Source organism: Misgurnus anguillicaudatus, chromosome 9 (genome assembly GCF_027580225.2).
Source record: "Misgurnus anguillicaudatus chromosome 9, ASM2758022v2, whole genome shotgun sequence".
NCBI lineage: Eukaryota > Metazoa > Chordata > Actinopteri > Cypriniformes > Cobitidae > Misgurnus > Misgurnus anguillicaudatus.
Window position 1 is genome coordinate 9,752,437 of NC_073345.2, and position 17,770 is coordinate 9,770,206.

Here is a 17,770-nt window from a genome sequence, read left to right on the forward strand (position 1 = left end):
AAACGTTAATAAACAAAACATGCCGTTTCAGATGTAAATATGATGCAAATATCTAATTATTCTGATTGAATATTATTTGATATGAAAGTTAGTCAACACTTTTATTTTGGAGTTTTTTGCATGAAGGCAGGGGCTCACAAATTGTTAGAAATGTAAGTGCCATGTGGAAAAGACTGAAAGCTCTTTCGTTTGATGTCTGTGTATGCACAAATTCCTGTGAGCTGTGCCCCCTTAAAAAAAGAAATTGGTGCATGACGCCCCTGACTGAGATGTTTGTTTCACATCGCCCAGACTTTTAATGTTTTCAGGCTTATCATTTTTATGCCTTCTTCACCCATGGGTCTTCAACAGGGGGTCCATAATAATATTACTTGTTATTGTTTAAATTGAAAATATTTTTGGAAAAATTAAATAAAACAAAAATGCATTAACATGCTAATAAAAAATAAACTTGATTTATATGAAGGTTTCCACATTATTATTATATCATATATTACAGGTTGTTATTGAATACAGGTTCTCTTACGTTATGAATTGTTTTTTACTTTTTATTTAATTTCTTACTTTTTATTGCAAAACTTATTCTTAATTACATTTTTATTAATATTTAATAATCGTTGGACTTTTACCTGATGTTCTCATGAGGTAAAAACAAAATAAGAATTTGTACCAAGGTACATATGACAATAAAAAAACTTGAATCTAATTCTATTCAGCAAATTTAAAACGTTACGTTAACAATATGTGATATGTTTAATGTTTCAATATGTTTAATATCTTTGTAATGTAACCAGCATTACAAAGTATGTAGATCCAGTCTTAATTTGATACATAAACCCTCGATCTATTTCTTCTGGCCTTAAAAACCGTTGAAGAGCTCTGCTTTTCCTTCTACCTAATACATTACAAACCTGCACATTAGTAGATTAAATATTAAGATATGGCTTTGACCGGTTTATGATATATTATTATTATTACCAGCAAGGACAACCTAAAATGGTGGTTTTGTCTTTTAATGTTTATTTACATACATTGACATTTACATATTACAAAAAACATTCTGGATCTATTTATAGCGCATACGGTATATAAAGATTATAAGGATTATGTCAAATTTAATACGTGACATCCTGTTTTCATGAAGCTGCGGTCAACTTTCCTCTTATCTGTAACTGCAGCTGCCTCCTTCCTTCAAAGAGCAAAATACTCGCAGCCATGGCAGAGTTCAAGCTGTCCACACCGTATACCATGGGGATTAATAACCTCCGGCCCCCGGTCCTCTCAGCCAATCGCAATGCTTCCTGGCTCAGGCCGTGCGTTTCTCCTCCAATCACGATGCCTGTGTGCCTGGCAACCCAGTCGGTGTGGTAATTTTGGGTCTCAGGGGATTTGCTTGTGCGCACACATCTGCTACCTTCATAATCCTCAAATTCATCATCGGCGTCACACTGTACTTTCGTTGGGTAGTGATGACCTCTGACCCAACCATAATCTGAAGCCTTTTTTTGGTTTTTAGAGGTCGTGGCGTGGTCATCTTTATTCATGATGGTTCTGCTGTTGTCTCCAACATGAATGGTCGCGGTATTGGGAAGATGATTTGGGATGTCCTTCCAAGTTAGGCTTGGGATAATTGGAAGACGGAAGTGAGCCCCCATGGCTGCTCTGAGGACCTTAGGTTCCCAAGCATCCACACATCCTAAAAGGAGATGTTACAGTTATGATGAGTATAACAATAATACAATGAATATAATCATTGTTATTTTTTTGTAACATATTTGTTAAAACTCTGCTGCTTGTTAAAACCCCAATGCTGTCTTGTTTCTTGTCCATACATTTTAAGGTGACCATGTCTTTTTTTAAGTTAAAATTTGTGAATTTGAAATAAACTTGTACCTTTAGTTAGCAGCACACTATGGCATCCAGCTGCCGCAGCGGATCGTAACACTGCTCCCAGGTTTCCCGGATCCCTCACGTTGTCACAAATCAGTGTGAGAGGCAAAGGCTGGCCATATTTTTCCTCTGGATAGGTTAAAAGGGAGGCCGTAGGACGTTTGAATATGGCTGCAATTGAAGACCATGTCACACATGATTAAACTGCGTTGCTCTTTATGTCTTTTAAATCACACGTGCTGCTGTATGACCTACAATGTTTGATTTTAATCAATCTATCAATGGCGTTACACGTTTCTTACCTATTACATCTTGTGAAGTGTCGAGATCAGACCAGAGTTTCGAGTCATCCATCTTAACTTTCACAAGACTGGCTTGTCTCAGTTTATCCAGGGGAAGCTCCTGTAGTGCCTTCACAGAGCAGAAGAAAACTGTCTGTACCACAGCCCCTGCATCCAGCGCACAGTGTATGAGATGTCTTCCCTCCAGAATGACTTTTCCTTGCTGTTCACGAAGCTTCTTAGATCGGGCTATGTGGAGCAGCCTCCTGTATATAAAAACAAAGTTTTGATTTCAACCATTTATGGCAAAACAAAAGCTTTCTAACTTAATGTATCATTTACATATTTGCATTTAGCATACAATTTTACCTAAAGTGACCTACAGTGCATTCAAGCTGTATATTTTTTCAGTATGTGCAGTTTAGAGTTTGGATTTATCTACTGTATATAGGTATATCTGTCTATAGATTTGTCCGTGTCTCTATCTATTTGTGTCTGTCTGTCTGTCTGTCTGTCTGTCTATTATTCTTTCTGTCTGTGGATCTAATTTATCTGTGTGTCTGTGAGATATCTATCTAACAATATATCTATCTGTGGATCTATCTATTTGTCTCTGTGTCCATGCCCGTAGCCAGCTATGAGTCTACCGAGGTCCAGACCTCTGTCAATTTTTCATATAAAGACATAAAATTTGAAGTTTTCTGAATGACTAATTGGTAATTTTAAACTATTCATATTGGCATCCACGTAAATAATTAAGTTTGGACAGTTTACTGTATAGTTTTGTGTAAAATGACGAAGACTGCGAGACGCTGGCAGCGCGGGTGCAGCATTTGCAGTGTTGCCAGATCCCATTGTGAAAAATCCTCTTTAGACGTAGTGTTTAATGTTTTAGCAATTATTGTGACATTTTGATACATTTATAAAGTGAAAATGTGCTGATTAGTGTTAGCAATGTCTCTGATTTATTGCTGAAGGACAAAGTCTGAACTTATTTTTTCTTTATGGCCTAGTTTGTTTTCGTACTAATATCTGGCAACACGGGGTGAACACTTAAACAGTGATCAAATGCCGTCATTCAGCATCATTCAGCGTGGGCAGGTTATTGCTGGCATGATAATACATTCCATAAGGGTAAGACACACGCAATAATCATCATGTTTATGTATTTAATAAACGCTTTTAACACGAAAAATCAGTAGAAAATAACACTGGTTCAAAGATGTAGAGCAATGAAATATGTAAAATAAAATAAATTACATAAGAAAAAGAATACATAAGATTCCAGGTATAAAAATAAAGTATACTTGAATGTACTAAAACTACATTTAAATACGTATTTTGTAAAAAATTAAGCATTACAAATATACTAACAAAAGGTGTCTTGTTCTACTTGAGTAGTACTTCAATGCACCTGAAAAAGTATACAATACCAGTAAATAGATTTCTAGTGTATTGAAATAAGTGGTGTCTCAAAATAGCACAGTTAAGTACACTTAGATGAAGTAGCCTACTAAAGACTAATTTTCGATCTATTAACTACAAAATGAGTGCACACAGAATATAACATTTAGTAAATGTACTTAAATTTAAGTGCACTTTTTTTCTCCTGGGATAGCATTTGTTAACTCTTGACACCCCTGGACCTCACTAATTTTCAACCCCTGGCTACGGCCATGTCTGTGTCTATCTATTATTTTTTATGTTCGTCTGTAAAATTGTCTGTCTGTCTATAGATCTATCAATCTACTGTATCTGTCTGTCTGTTGATCTGTCTGTCTGTCTGTCTGTATGTTTTTTAAATCAGGGGATCTATCTATTTGTGTGTCAGTCTGTCTGTTGATCTGTCTGTCTGTCTGTCTGTATATCTAGATATATCTGTCTGTCAGTAGATCTATCTATCTGTGTGTCTGTCTAGAGATATCTAACAATCTGTCTGTCTATAGATATATTTATCTATCTGTTGGTGGATCTATCTATTTGTGTGTCTTTCAAAGAAATATCTAACAATCTGTCTGTCTGTCTATAGATATATTTATCTGTCTGTCTATATGCCTGTGGATCTTTCTATCTGTGTGTCTCTGTCTAGAGATATCTATCAATCTATCTAACAATCTGTAGATATATCCATCTGTCTGTGGATCTATATTTTTTCCGTCTGTCTGTCTGTTTATCTATCTATTATTCTTTCTGTCTGTCTGTAAAACTATCTCTCCGTCTGTCTGTCTATAAGTCTATGTATCTATTGCATCTGTCTGTCTGTCTGTCTATTTATTATTTCTGTATGTCTGTTAAACTATCTCTCTGTCTATAGAACTATGTATCTATTGCATGTGTCTGTCTGTCTATCAAAAGAATATAGTTGTATTTACTTACGTCACGCTCTTGTCACCAGGTTGTGATTTCTCATACAGTAAACCATCAACTTCTCCAAATCGGGGCAGTGTGGTAGCAAGAGTTGCGACATGATGGTTTGTGTTCATCACCTTTTCTCGTGTTGGTCTTGAAAACTGTAGTGACTCTGAAATATCTTGTCTCCATCTGGCACTTGTAGCGCTGTCAAGTCGTTGAAAGCTCGCTTTTTCAGTTTTATTGTGAATGTTCTCATTTAATAAATGCTTACTGGATTGAGTGGCGACTTGTTGTGAATTTTCTATAGACTCATTGCTTGAAGTTAAAACAGACACTTGCCTGCGTCTACGCACATATCTTTGTATAGTTATTACATTACATCGCAATGCTAAAGCTGATTGCAATATCGGGGACAAACGTCTCATGCTTGTTATGCGCGTCGCCATCTTGACAACAGTTGAGCTTCCGGACCGGGTGTGTGGCGAGCGAACTGTCGAACGCCTATTAATTAATATTCAAGAGTGAAACGTTTGCAATTGGAGGATTATCAAGCGACGTCAGTGGGACTTAATTAATATTCATTTTGTAGTTGAACTGTTTTTTTCTGTATGCTACTTGTTTCTTGAATGAGGGAACATTGCATAGTTTTAGAGTAAACTTTTTACAGTGAACATTTCAAAATAATGATGTCATAATTGTTTATAAATCCGTATGATTAATAATTTATATAATGTTTGACTAAATATGTAAAATTACATATTAATACACTAATGTTTTAAAATGTTTCAATATTTATATAAATTATAAAAGCGTGGAAAAGCGGCATCAGCATGCCTTTTGGCCTAGATTTTAGAAAATAATCAATTTGTAAAGTTAAGTTAGATACAGACATGAAGTCTGATAGCATTGTCCTATTTCTCCCCTCTTTATTCTTTTACATCATGTATATCCAATCCATGTGGAAGAATTAAGCTTCGCTTGGCAGCATCATTTTTGCAATGGGTATTTGTGCACAATCGTTTTAATTCATTATTTTAAAGATTTGACTTGTGTTTGTGTTTATACATTATGAGGATGTGTTATAGACAACAGAGAAATGTGACGACTGCTACACTAATAAAAATATTTTATTACTTTGTATTTAGGGGTCAAGCCACGAAGTGGCGTAGACACCTATTGTATCTGTTAGTTTTCTTATTATTATTCATCCTAGTTCTTCCGCCATTGAAGTCAATGGCAGCCCATAGAACCGTACGTAGGAAAGTTATGTAATTTGGCACACATGTAGAGGACAGTCTAAGAAGTTACTATAGCAACATTGGTGTGTCTGACTCAAACCCTCTAGCGCCACCAACAGTCCAAAAATCCAGTTATGTCCATGCTTATAACTTCTGGCCCGTGAGTCCTAGAAACTAAATTCTTGTTTCCTCTGAATCCTTGGCTCATGATGATTCAATTGCACACATTGATGTCATTTGTGTCATGCACATCTTTCCGTCATTTTGAATTTTCCATAAAACCTACTTTTTCGAACTCCTCCTACAGCGTTTGTCCGATTTGCATGTCCTTTGGTATTTAGCATCTAGAGACATCACAGACAAAAAGTTATCAAAAGCTTTTTGATAGACCAATGCGTTCTCGTATAAATGGACAACATATATGGCGGCGAGCACGCCAAAATGGACGTGAGGCTGTATCTTCGCAACACTTTATTGTATCGACACGAAACTTGGTATATGTCATTACAGTCATGACCTGAGGGTGCCTGCAACGTTTCGTCACAGCGCCACCTAGTGGTCACGAGATTCGAAAAATGCCTATTTTCACTTATAACTACTTCAAACTTGAGTCTAAAATCATGAAGGTGGTCTTGTTAGATTCCTTGAGGCATGCCGAGTCAAACGATACCAAACGGTTTTCGGTCGACCATTTTGGGGGTCGGCCATTTTGAATTTTCTCATTAAGTTCAGTATTTCACAAACAGATTGGCGTATCGCTACGAAATTTGGCATGGTTCATCAGTGACATGTTCTGAGCGCACCTATAAATCTTTAGGACGGCGCCACCTAGTGGTCAGAACATGTAAATACATTGTTTATAATCTTTATATCTTTTGAGTAAATTGCCACACTGACATAAGACTTCACTCTATTGATTCCTTGGCTCATGCTGAGTCTGACTGTACCAAATATGTTTGAGTCAATCCTACTTCCTGTCGGCCATTTTGAATTATATTGAACACCTACTTTTTCGAACTCCTCCTAGAGCGCCCGTGTGATTGGCTTGATTTTTGGTATGCATCATCTAGAGACACCCCAGACAAAAAGTTATCAAAAGCTTTTCGGTAGACCTATCCGTTGTCGTATAACGCATCAAAGAATGCGAGGGCGAGCACGCCAAAATGTGTTTGAGCCTGTATCTTCGCAAAACTTTTGCGTATTAATATGAGACTTGGTATATGTCATAACAGTGATGACCTGAGGGTGCATGCAACATTTCGTCACACTGCCCCCTACTGGTCACGAGATATAAAAAATGTCTATTTTTGCTTATAACCACTGCAAACTTGAATGTAAAATTATGAGACTGGTCTTGTTAGATTTCTTGAGGCATACCGAGTCAAACGATACCAAATGGTTTTTGGTCGGCCATTTTGTGTGTCGGCCATTTTGAATTTTTTCTTTAAGTTCAAGTATTTCAGAAACGCAATTGCATATTGTAATGAAACTTGGTATGGTTCATCAGCAACATGTTCTGGGAGGACTTGTAAACTTTTCGGCGCCCCCTAGTGGTCAAGAGATTTGAAGCTATATCTCTGCATCTCTTTATCGTATTTACACCAAATTTGGTGGGTGTCATCACAATCAAGGCCTGAGTTACAATTTATTGTTTGGTCAGTGCCCCCTAGTGGTCAAGTCATTTAAGGCTATATCTCCGTATCGGTTTATCGTATTTACACTAAATTTGGTATGTGTCATCACAGTCATGACCTGAGGCACCATCTATTGTTTCGGCACAGCGCCACCTAGTGGTCTCAAGATACGAAAAAAATGCTATTTTTTTCATAAAACTAATGCAAACTTAGATCTTAAATCATGACAGTCATCACGTATGAATCATTTTTGCCATGTTTGGCTTGACCCCGGTATCGCTGCTTGCAGCTATATTTTTGTCTTGTTTTCAGTACAAGTAGGCTAAAAATTCTTAAATCAAGACCAATTTGCTTGATTAGCAAAAAGACCTTAAAATAAAGTCTATAGTTTTTTGCCAAAAATATCAAATTTAAGTGAATTTGTGCTTAAAACAAGCAAAAACATCTGCCAATGGGGTTCTTAAACACTTTATTCAAGAAAAATTCAATATTTTTTACCCCATTGGCAGATTGCTTGTTTTAAGAACAAATTCACTTAAATGTTTTTGTCTAAAAAATAGACTTATAGGCTATTTTCTTAGGTGCTTTTGCTTACATTGCAAAAAAGATTTTCAAGAAAAAATGTTCTTAGTATTTTTGTCTTGTTTTCAGTTAAAAATATCTAGAAATTCTTAAATTAAGATGCGTTTTCTTGATGAGCAAAATTACCCAAAAAAATAACTCTTAACTCTTTTAGACCAAAAATATACAATTGAAGTGATTTTGCAAAATCAAGCAAAAAAAAAATCTGCCAATGGGGTTAAGCAAATTTTCTTGAATTTAGTGTTTAAGAAAAATGTTCCAAGATTTTTTGCTTACCCCATTGGCAGATTTTTTTAGCTTGTTTTATGCACAACATCACTTAAATTTAATATATTTTTGGTCTAAAAACTAGACTTATTTTCTTGGGTCATTTTGCGCGTCAAGAAAAAGCATCTTAATTTAAGAATGTTTAGATATTTTTACTGAAACAAGACAAAAATACTAAGATTTTTTTCTTGAAAATCATTTTTGCAGTGTATTAAGAAAATACATCTTGATTTTGGAAATGTAAGATATTTGTAATGAAATCAATACAAAAAATAAGTAAGAAAGTCTATTTTTGCAGTGTACACTTTTGGTTTTGCACATTGGGTGCATACTCTGTCACATCATCTGTCCAATTTTGCAAGGACATATGAGATAATCCGATAGTTATGTGTTATGCAATCCCTTGATGCTGAACAGATCAGCCGTCACAATAGCACGTGATGTTTCTACACGGTCACACTGATAACTTTTAGAATAACGCAAACACATTAATCAAGCACAGCTCCTGACCACAAAGAAATATATTTTAACATGCATCTTTGCATTATTACCAACAATGTACACAAGATATTCTGTGTAACCTACGCAGGAATTACAGAGTTAACACTGCAGTGGTAAATGTTTATTATTATTTTCGATTATGTATGTGTATTTAGACGTCAATAATTCAGCACCGAACAGCTCCTGATTAGTGTTTCATTAGTGGGCGTGGTCTAACAACAGCGGAAAATCCCATTGGATGTCCTATTGCATCCCATTGGATGTCAACAACGTAGGCGGAGGCAGAGCGGTCGTCGACGTTATCGGAGATTATCTTGTTTTTGTCGCCATATCTTTCGCCGTGCTAACACTTCAGTGAAATAAAAGAGTCGTGCTGAGTAGTTAAATGTGAGATATATTGTAAAATCGATTATAAAATTACAAAAAAGCAACTATAGGCGACATGGATGAACGTGCAAGCAGGACAGACAACTGATATATCACGCAAGGCGATGGGTGCCGATGGTAGCAAAAACAGCAAGGTTGGTTGTTTACATAAGTTTTAGAATGCGAGTGATGAAAAAGTTTGACGCTTTAATGTTATTTAGCGGACACCATGTAGTTTTTTTTTTCACTTTTATTAAGCAAAATTTAATATTAACAGATGCTTACTGCTTGTTTGCTAGCCCTTTCGAAACCTTATATAGTTTTTGCTCATATCTTTATTGCTATCTTAAATGCTAACACCTCAATCGAGAAATCCAATTGCACTAGGCTACATTATATCAATTTAAAAAAATACATTTAAAAATAGTATTGTACCACATATTTTCACATTAATTTAAAATGAATGCATTTGTAACGTGCCCACATGAACAAAACGTATACTGCAGTATTTTTTCAAGTTGGTGACCTGGTCATAAAGTATCACATTACATAAAATAATGCTTATGCTTATTACTGTCAAAATCTCATGAAAATAATTCATTGAAATTTTTGTTGTGGTACTGCCGAAACACAATAAATACTTTCTAAAGTAAAGAAGAAAAGAAATCATTCACTTTACCCAAACTTTTTGTATGTTTTCCATCAAGTGCTTGGTTTTTATTATGCCATAGTTTAAACATCACTCTAAGCATGTTGAAAAATAGGTGGTTGCTGAAATATGAGTAACACAGAAGCGTGTAATGATTATTTAATGACCTGCTGTTTCTCTTATCACATTTACAGCATTACACAGGTCCAGAAGATCAGTCACACACAACCGCATGGAGGACATTTTTCTCCACTGTGGGCATTTCTCTGCCAGCCGCTCTCTGGCGGGTCAGCCCTCTACAAATCCAATCACATCGAATGATTCGTGACAAGGAACCATCCATCCCGGCGCACCTGCTCACCTCAATGCCAGGCCCTGAGAAACTACTTATGCAATGTAGTCTGCCTATCTTCATCAACATGTTTCTGCCTGAGTTCCCCCATCGCAATGTCCAGGGACATGAACATTTTCAGGTGAGAGAAAAGTCAGTTTAAGTTCAGTACCAAAATGTGTGTATTTACTTTCCAGTGTGTGTCATATCTGTGTTGTATTTTCACATTCTGTTCAATCCCCTAGGTCCTGGGTTACATAGCCAAAGGATCCTTTGGTCCCATTTTAAAGGTTAAAGATACATCAAAGCAAAAGACGTATGCAGTCAAGGTAAAAAATTGTTTAGTCACAAAAATGTGTTCAGGCACATCCATTTATGTTTTTTTATTGCCAATTTTGAATAATGATAAAGTAATCTAAACTATGAAAACAAATAAAAAGTTAAATTAATCAAATTAATCTTAATTTTTAATTTAATGTAATTTAATTTTGTGCATTTAAAGTACAATAGGCAGACTTTTAACTTGTAGTGCATATTAATCATTTGATGTTTGTCTAAACATGTTTATCTAATGCAGGTTATTCCAAAATCTGAGATTTTGCGCTTGGGAGTGTTGGAACAGTCAAAAGAAGAAGTAATAGTACAGGTGAGCCCCAGACACGAACTCCTATTTTTTTTTTCAGAATTGTGGAGATCAAGATTGTGTGTGTGTGCGTGCGTGCGTGCGTGTGTGTGTGTTTTCAGTGATAACATTCAAAGGAATAAACACACAACACTGCGATGCTGAGAGGAAGCTAACATTGCATTTGTTTCTTGTACAGGATACAGTATATGGAGTAGTGTATATAAGCAGGTCTCTTTATCACACTGGGACAAAAAATTCATCACGCACTGTTTACATTTACATTATATGTAGACACTTTTATCCTCTTACAGTCATTCTGTATATTGACAGTATTTGTATATATGTCTGATTATGTCTGTCAATGCGTTTATGTGTGTTTTATTTATAGTTGATAAGCTGATTTGATCAATATTATGCTAAGTATGCAACAGTATGCGTTGTTTCATCAGGGTCGGTGTGTGTGAATGGCTGAATTTCAATAAGTTGGAGTTAAAGAAAACCTGCCATTTTATACTCTATTCATTCTTTATATTTTATAAAGACCGGATGTCCATTTGGGATGGACATTAAAATTCGAACTGTGAAATATAACAAATGATTACAGTGAAATATCTTTAGATTAGATCTGGATAATATCACTTAAAGGGGACATATCATGAAATCTAACCTTTTCCATGTTTAAGTGCTAGAATTGGGTCTCCAATGCTTATATCAACCTAGAAAATTTGAAAAAGATCAACCCAGTAACTTAGTTTTGGTAAACCATTTTTTTTTTTAAATTGGTCATTTAATTTTGGCTCCACTGTGATGTCAGAAGGGGATAATACCGCCCCTTAATCTAACCACTGCACTGTCATTTAGTACAGAGATCAGCTCATTTGCATTTTAAAGGACACACCCAAAACGGCACATTTTTGCTCACACCTACAAAGTGTCAATTTTAACATGCTATAATAAATTATTTATATGATATTTTAAGCTAAAACTTCACATACATACTCTCGTGACACCAAAGATTTATTTGACCACTTAAAAAAGTCTTGTGAAATGTCCCCTTTAATACTACTAAGAATAAAACAGGGACAAGATCATGAGGTTAAGATGGTCATGCTCCTTTTTTGATTGCTTGATCAGGGACCAATCAGTGACCAAGTATTATTAATGTACTATTTTGTTAGTTAAAAAAACATGTGACATCCTTTTCATTGGTCACATGGTCTTAAGGGGTTAAACTATATGTTTTATCAGTAGTGTGTTACTAATTGTATTTGAATGAAGCTGAGCTACAGGAACATCCTTGTTGTCAAACTGTTGTCTTGTCAAACTGTTGCCTTCAGCGTCAGGTCCGCCACCCTTTCGTACACGACCTGCAGGACTGCTGGCAGACGCAGCGGCACATCTACATTAGTGAGTGATTCTGAAAACGCCCCCTGTCCCAGTTCTCCTGTCACCTTCCTCACCAGAAAGTCACAACAGGTGTGATGTGACCCTTTACCCACACAGATGTCTGTGATGTGTTTCTCGCCTTCAACCTGGAGCTCCTGCAGACTATAATTCCAGATTCATTCTGATGATACTTTTCAATCTGTCAGCATCATATTGTATAAAATTATAAATGATTAATCTTCAGGAGTTAACAGACATCTTGTAGAGAGTTGAGGTGCCTGAAAGTTATTAAATAAGGTTTATAGCAGTTTATGGTGCATAAAATGTGGTCGCTCTCCATGGTGCTGATTTTATGGTTCTTCCACTACTTGCTATGTAGAAGGCGGAGCTCCAGTGAGATAAATTGCATGTTAAAGTGATTTGCCCAACACTTCAGAATATATGCAGTTACACATTCTGATCAATAATACTTTCCAGCCCAGATTGATGTGATTTCCCACTGATCCGATCTGCATTTGTGCACGTGAATTTCCTTCTTTCCACTGACGTTCACCCCTTAAATGCTTTTTCTTAGCTGAAGCTGTGATGATCGTGTCACTTCCTGTGATTGTCGACCTCCACATGTTGTTTACCTTTTTCGCTCTGCTTGTGTGAAAAAATTATTGAGCCTAGATCACGGTTGTAATTGATTTATATCACCAAAGTCTTTAAGCTCTAGATCATCTTTTTTTTTACACAGAATGTTGTGTGTTTAGTTTGACTATGATGTTTTTTCCAGTCATTAGTTTGTACTGTGTGAGTGCAGTGTTTAAAGCAGATGCCTTTTCTGTGTATTTTTGTTGTATTGTGTGCGTTTATTTGCATGTTGGATCTATACAGACATTTAATGATTTATTTGTTTATTAATCTCTTTCTAGTGTGTGAATACTGCAGCACAGGAGACTTGTACACATATTGGGTGATGATTGGTCAGTTTGGAGAGGATGTGGTGAAAGTCTTTGCAGCTGAATTAGGTTCTGCAGTAGGTAAGCATTGGATCTACATTAAATACAGTTTTTGGGTTTCCTGTCAAAAATACAGCACAAGAACACCAGCTGCTTGGGGGGGCACCTATCGGGCAAACAAGGGTACTGCAAATTCTTTAAAGGGGATATATCATGAAAATCTGTTTAAGTGCTATAATTGGGTCCCCAGTGCTTCTTATGTGAAAAAGATTAACCCAGTAACTTAGTTTTGTAAACCATTCTCTGCAAGCATGTGAAAAAGTCATTCAGAAGTGATGTAGAAAGGGGATCTTATTACCGCCCCTTATTCTGCACTATACAACCACAGCTCTGACATTTTGTGCAGAGAGAGTGAGAGAGAGAGAGAAAATAATTGACAGCACAATTGAGTTTCACTTTCAACAATCCACCATTATGGTGATCAGTGTTTGCATCAGCTCATTTGCATTTACAGGGACACACCCAAAAACAGCACATTTTTGCTTGCACCTACAAAGTGGCAATTTTAACATGCTTTAATAAATTATCTATATGATATTTTGATATATGTACTCTTGTGACACATCTTAAAAAAGTCTCATTAAAGGGGACATTTTACAAGACTTTTTAACAATTTAAAATAAATCGTTGGTGTCCCCAGGGTACGTATGTGAACACCATATAGATAATTTATTACAGCATGTTAAAATTGCCACTTTGTAGATGTGAGCAAAAATGTGCTGTTTTTGGGTGTCCTTTTAAATGCAAATGAGTTGAAATGAGTCTGCGCTGGATGGCGGTGCCGTGGTTGGATGGTGCAGATTAAGGGGCGGTATTATTCCCTTCTGACATCACAAGGGGAGCCAGATTTCAGTGACCCATTTTTCACATGCTTGCAGAGAATGGTTTACCAAAACTAAGTTACTGGGTTGATCTTTTTTAAAATTTCTAGGTTGATAGAAGCTCTGGAGCCCCAATTATAGCACTTTAACATGGAAAAAGTCAAATTTTTATGAAATGTCACGAGATTAGCATTAGAGTGCAAATTTATTGTTTTTAAAAAATTATTAAAATGAATTTAAACTATTTTAGCCTTAAGTTACTTGGTATATGAAAAAATTAAGATTAAACAAATAAAATATGAATATTTCTGTTTCATAAATAACTCAAGTAAAATCATAATTGGCTCTGGTCTGCCTATGACTTACAGCTTCAAACAGATTCAAAGTGTTACCTTCATTTGGTTGGACAAACAAACAGTCCCCCAATATCTAAATTATAAAATGTCATATGTTTATATCCTCTGTAAAAGACAGTACATAGTATTATGATTTGTATTTAATTGTAATGTATAGCACATATTTTAAAGGCTTCCTTCATGACTGTGCGATCATTCACCGTGATGTGAAGGTATGCACTTATTAATGTTTTGATTTGATGTGTCATATTAAAGAATAAACAAATGTTGCACAATTTCTGAACCCAAAAACATCTCAAATGTATTTACTGTTACATTTTACCAGATGGAGAACGTCCTCCTTACAGATCGAGGTAGGACAGTCTGTCTTTTTCAGGCTCTCCAGTTGAGGGCAGTATATGTCTTTATTTTGTTTCATGTAAACACAGAATATTCCAGAACATCCACCATATAGACTAGAATAGATTATAACAAACCTGAAAACATTATTATAATTACAGTAAAATATTAGTAAAGAAACTAAACCAACAAATAATGTTTAAATGGTGCCGAAGCAAATGTTCAAATTTAAATATCATTAAAGCAAACAGCACAATGCTTAAAACAATCCTATTGGTATCCTTAGACATGTGGATATATGTATAGATATATGTATTAAGCTTTATGAGGTCTTTATACAGGTCATCTACGGCTGGCTGATTTTGGCTTATCCCGTCGTCTTGAGCGTGGAGGAAGGGCATTCACTATATGTGGAACAATCCAATACATGGGTACATCTATAATTTCATTTTTTTTAAGCTTTGAATTATGATTTGAATAAAAAATGATATTTATGCTTTAGATGATGAAATCATGTTTATATCACCAGTTACATCTTGAAAGTAAACAATGATGATGAATGTCCCTGTATCTGTACAGCTCCTGAGGTTCTTAGCGGTGGTCCCTATAACCACGCTGCTGATTGGTGGTCTCTTGGCATCCTCCTCTTTGCATTGGCCACTGGCAAGGTGAGGTCACAAAGCGTGTCAGATGCACGTGATTGCACTGCTAGAATGTCTAGACAACTACAATGTCACAGCTGCAGCATTGCTATATTTTATAGCTGTTGCCCCATTAATAAAACTCTTTTTTTAACTAACGTGGATATAAAATAATATTTCTCTGAATAACTAATACTGTAAATAGATTTAAGCGTTTGGCTTTTCTGCTTGCAGTTTAAGTTGGTTTAGTAGTGTCAGATGACTTAGTAATCAATCATTAAATCATTGTTTAACATAAAAGTATAATTAATACAGCTTTAAAGTGCTTGTATGTAAAAATCAATGTGGATTAAGTTTATTTTTCTGCCAAGTCATTCTAAAGCAAACCCCTCCCAATCTGACACAGTTTCCAGTGTCTCCCGAGCCGGACCACTGCAGCATGCTGAGGAGGGTACGCAGCTTCCCTTATGAGATGCCGAAAAACTTCTCTCCTCCTTTTGCTCTCCTACTCACAGAGGTGAGGGCTAAACTTCTGTTGCTGGTGGTCTAATCCCTAAAATCTTCATATTTAAAACCCAGAGAATATTTTATTGCAAAACTTTAAAATACAGTATGCACTTCATTTAAAAGTAAGGTGTAATATTGCAACATAATCAGAATTCAAAACCCATCTTCCTTCGTCTCAGCTTCTTTGTAAGACACCAGCACGTCGCCTTCGGACGCTGGACCGCTTCAAACGCCAAACCTTTTTTCACGGCACACCGTTTGATTCCCACCTTCTCCAAAAGTCCCCCATGGAACTGATCCTAGAGCTAAAGAACCGGCCTGACCGCACTGCCAAAGCCCGTCGAGGCCTGACTCTGGAACCCTTCCCCAACTTTGACTGTGATTTCCTGTTAAACTCACCCTGCACACCCACAACCTCGGACCTGTCCCCAACGCTCGCCAAGATGGAGCGAGTAGAAGCTCTTATGCAAAGCCACGTGCCCCAAGACAATGACTCTAAAAGAGAGGTGTTTGTTTAAGTACGAGAGTGAAGCCAGTGTGGTTTTATCCAAAGCGACTTACAGTCCATTTAAGGTATTATTAGTATATGTGTTCTCTTTAGCAACTCTCTCAACTTGCAAGTTTTAATGTAAGTTTAACATGCATCAAAGCTTACATTAAACATCTGGGTCAGCGCATGGTGCAAGATGGGAAGGTTAATAAGTGTTTATTTTGCCATGAAAGAGGTACTGGTTGTGTATTTCATTTTTATTGGATTTATTTATTCTTTACATTTTGTTGAGACATTTTTATGAAATGTGGCTCATCTCTTTTGACGTTATTTGACTGTTATGTCAACGTTAATAAGCCAACACTACATTTTCTTTCAACAAATGCACTGTAAATGAACATTCCTCTCAGTTGTAATGTTTTTAGAGATACACAAACCCTCAGGGAAATATTTCAAAGCTACATTTATCTTTACCTAACTACAAAACCTCAAACCATTTATAAAAGCCTGGTTAGTGGTCATAAGTGAAGTAGTAATATCTAAAAGTGAAAACTTAAGGTTTATTATATCATTTTATGCATGTTACTGTGCACTTTCACATTTATATTTTGCATAATGCTCTTTATTTTCTTGAGTTATGAAAAAAAAACATTTCTGAGAAACGCATCAAAGGCATTTAGAAAAATATTTTTTTCTATCTTGATCTGTTATCTTTATTAAAGGAAGTGTGCATATATATTTATAATTTTTCTAATCACTATTATTTTAGCCACAGTTGGATTGATGCCCATCTCTGCTTAATAATACTTCCTTTATGATCCTTTATTAATTGTTTAAAAAATGTTTGTGTATTTTGTATTTTTGTTAGCAAATTTAGCCTGTAAAAATTATATTAATTAAATATGTTTGACAAAATAAATCGCATTTATTGGATTTGAGAAGTTGCCATTTCATTATTCTTTAGCCAGTTAAATAATCTTACTTTAACCCAATTGGACTGACCCCACCAAAAAGGTGTAAAAAGTTCTAATATGTTGAGCAATACATTTATTTAAAAAATAAAGGGCATTGCTTTAATAAAATTAATACGTCACGATATCAGGTACAGATATGAACTGGATGAGCCGGTAGATGATGGGTCAGGTTGTAATTGATATGTGGGCTTTTCAAAAGCCCCACCCACCGGGGCTCACAGCATTGCTGTGTCAGCTCCAGTTTTTTTTTAAAGGGATAGTTCACCCAAAAAATAAAAATTTATGTTACAAACCTGTATAAATGTCTTTGTTCTGATGAAAATGAATGATTGACATTTTGACAAATGTTTGTAACCAAAACCGATCGTGAGCCCCATTCACTTACATAGTAGAATAAAAGAAGAATACAATGGGGCACACAAACATTTGGTTACAAACATTCCTCACAATATCTTAATTCGTGTTTATCAGAACAAAGAAATGTATACAGGTTTGTAACAACATGAGAATGAGTAAATGATGACAAAATATTCATT

At 35.8% G+C, this 17,770-nt stretch overlaps 2 protein-coding genes across 2 annotated transcripts; one reads left to right on the forward strand and one right to left on the reverse strand.

Annotated features, from left to right (window-relative positions):
- Window positions 1–997: 997 nt before the first annotated feature.
- Window positions 998–4,993, reverse strand: mrm3b (mitochondrial rRNA methyltransferase 3b). The gene is made up of 4 exons (XM_055180934.2): window positions 4,548–4,993; window positions 2,193–2,437; window positions 1,894–2,061; window positions 998–1,696 (listed from the first exon to the last, which is right to left on the reverse strand). Exons 1-4 carry the CDS (start codon window positions 4,967–4,969, stop codon window positions 1,137–1,139), a joined length of 1,395 nt encoding a protein of 464 aa, XP_055036909.2. The 5' UTR covers window positions 4,970–4,993; the 3' UTR covers window positions 998–1,136.
- Window positions 4,994–8,958: 3,965 nt separating this feature from the next.
- Window positions 8,959–17,166, forward strand: rskrb (ribosomal protein S6 kinase related b). The gene is made up of 12 exons (XM_055181040.2): window positions 8,959–9,266; window positions 9,955–10,233; window positions 10,337–10,420; window positions 10,669–10,737; window positions 12,054–12,123; window positions 13,020–13,127; window positions 14,455–14,495; window positions 14,609–14,636; window positions 14,964–15,053; window positions 15,202–15,290; window positions 15,670–15,780; window positions 15,950–17,166. The coding sequence occupies exons 1-12, from the start codon at window positions 9,192–9,194 to the stop codon at window positions 16,286–16,288; spliced, it is 1,383 nt and encodes a 460-aa protein (XP_055037015.2). The 5' UTR covers window positions 8,959–9,191; the 3' UTR covers window positions 16,289–17,166.
- Window positions 17,167–17,770: the final 604 nt, after the last annotated feature.

Excerpts from the sequence above, each read along its gene's own strand:
- mrm3b (XM_055180934.2), bottom strand. The coding sequence starts at position 4,969 with ATGGCGACGCGCATAACAAGCATGAGACGTTTGTCCCCGATATTGCAA. Across the intron at positions 2,438-4,547 it reads CCTGGTGACAAGAGCGTGAC|GAGGCTGCTCCACATAGCCC; the intron begins GTAAGTAAATAC and ends TTTTATATACAG. Across the intron at positions 2,062-2,192 it reads CACTTCACAAGATGTAATAG|CCATATTCAAACGTCCTACG; the intron begins GTAAGAAACGTG and ends CTTCAATTGCAG.
- rskrb (XM_055181040.2), top strand. The coding sequence starts at position 9,192 with ATGAACGTGCAAGCAGGACAGACAACTGATATATCACGCAAGGCGATG. Across the intron at positions 9,267-9,954 it reads ATGGTAGCAAAAACAGCAAG|CATTACACAGGTCCAGAAGA; the intron begins GTTGGTTGTTTA and ends TCACATTTACAG. Across the intron at positions 15,054-15,201 it reads TGGAACAATCCAATACATGG|CTCCTGAGGTTCTTAGCGGT; the intron begins GTACATCTATAA and ends GTATCTGTACAG.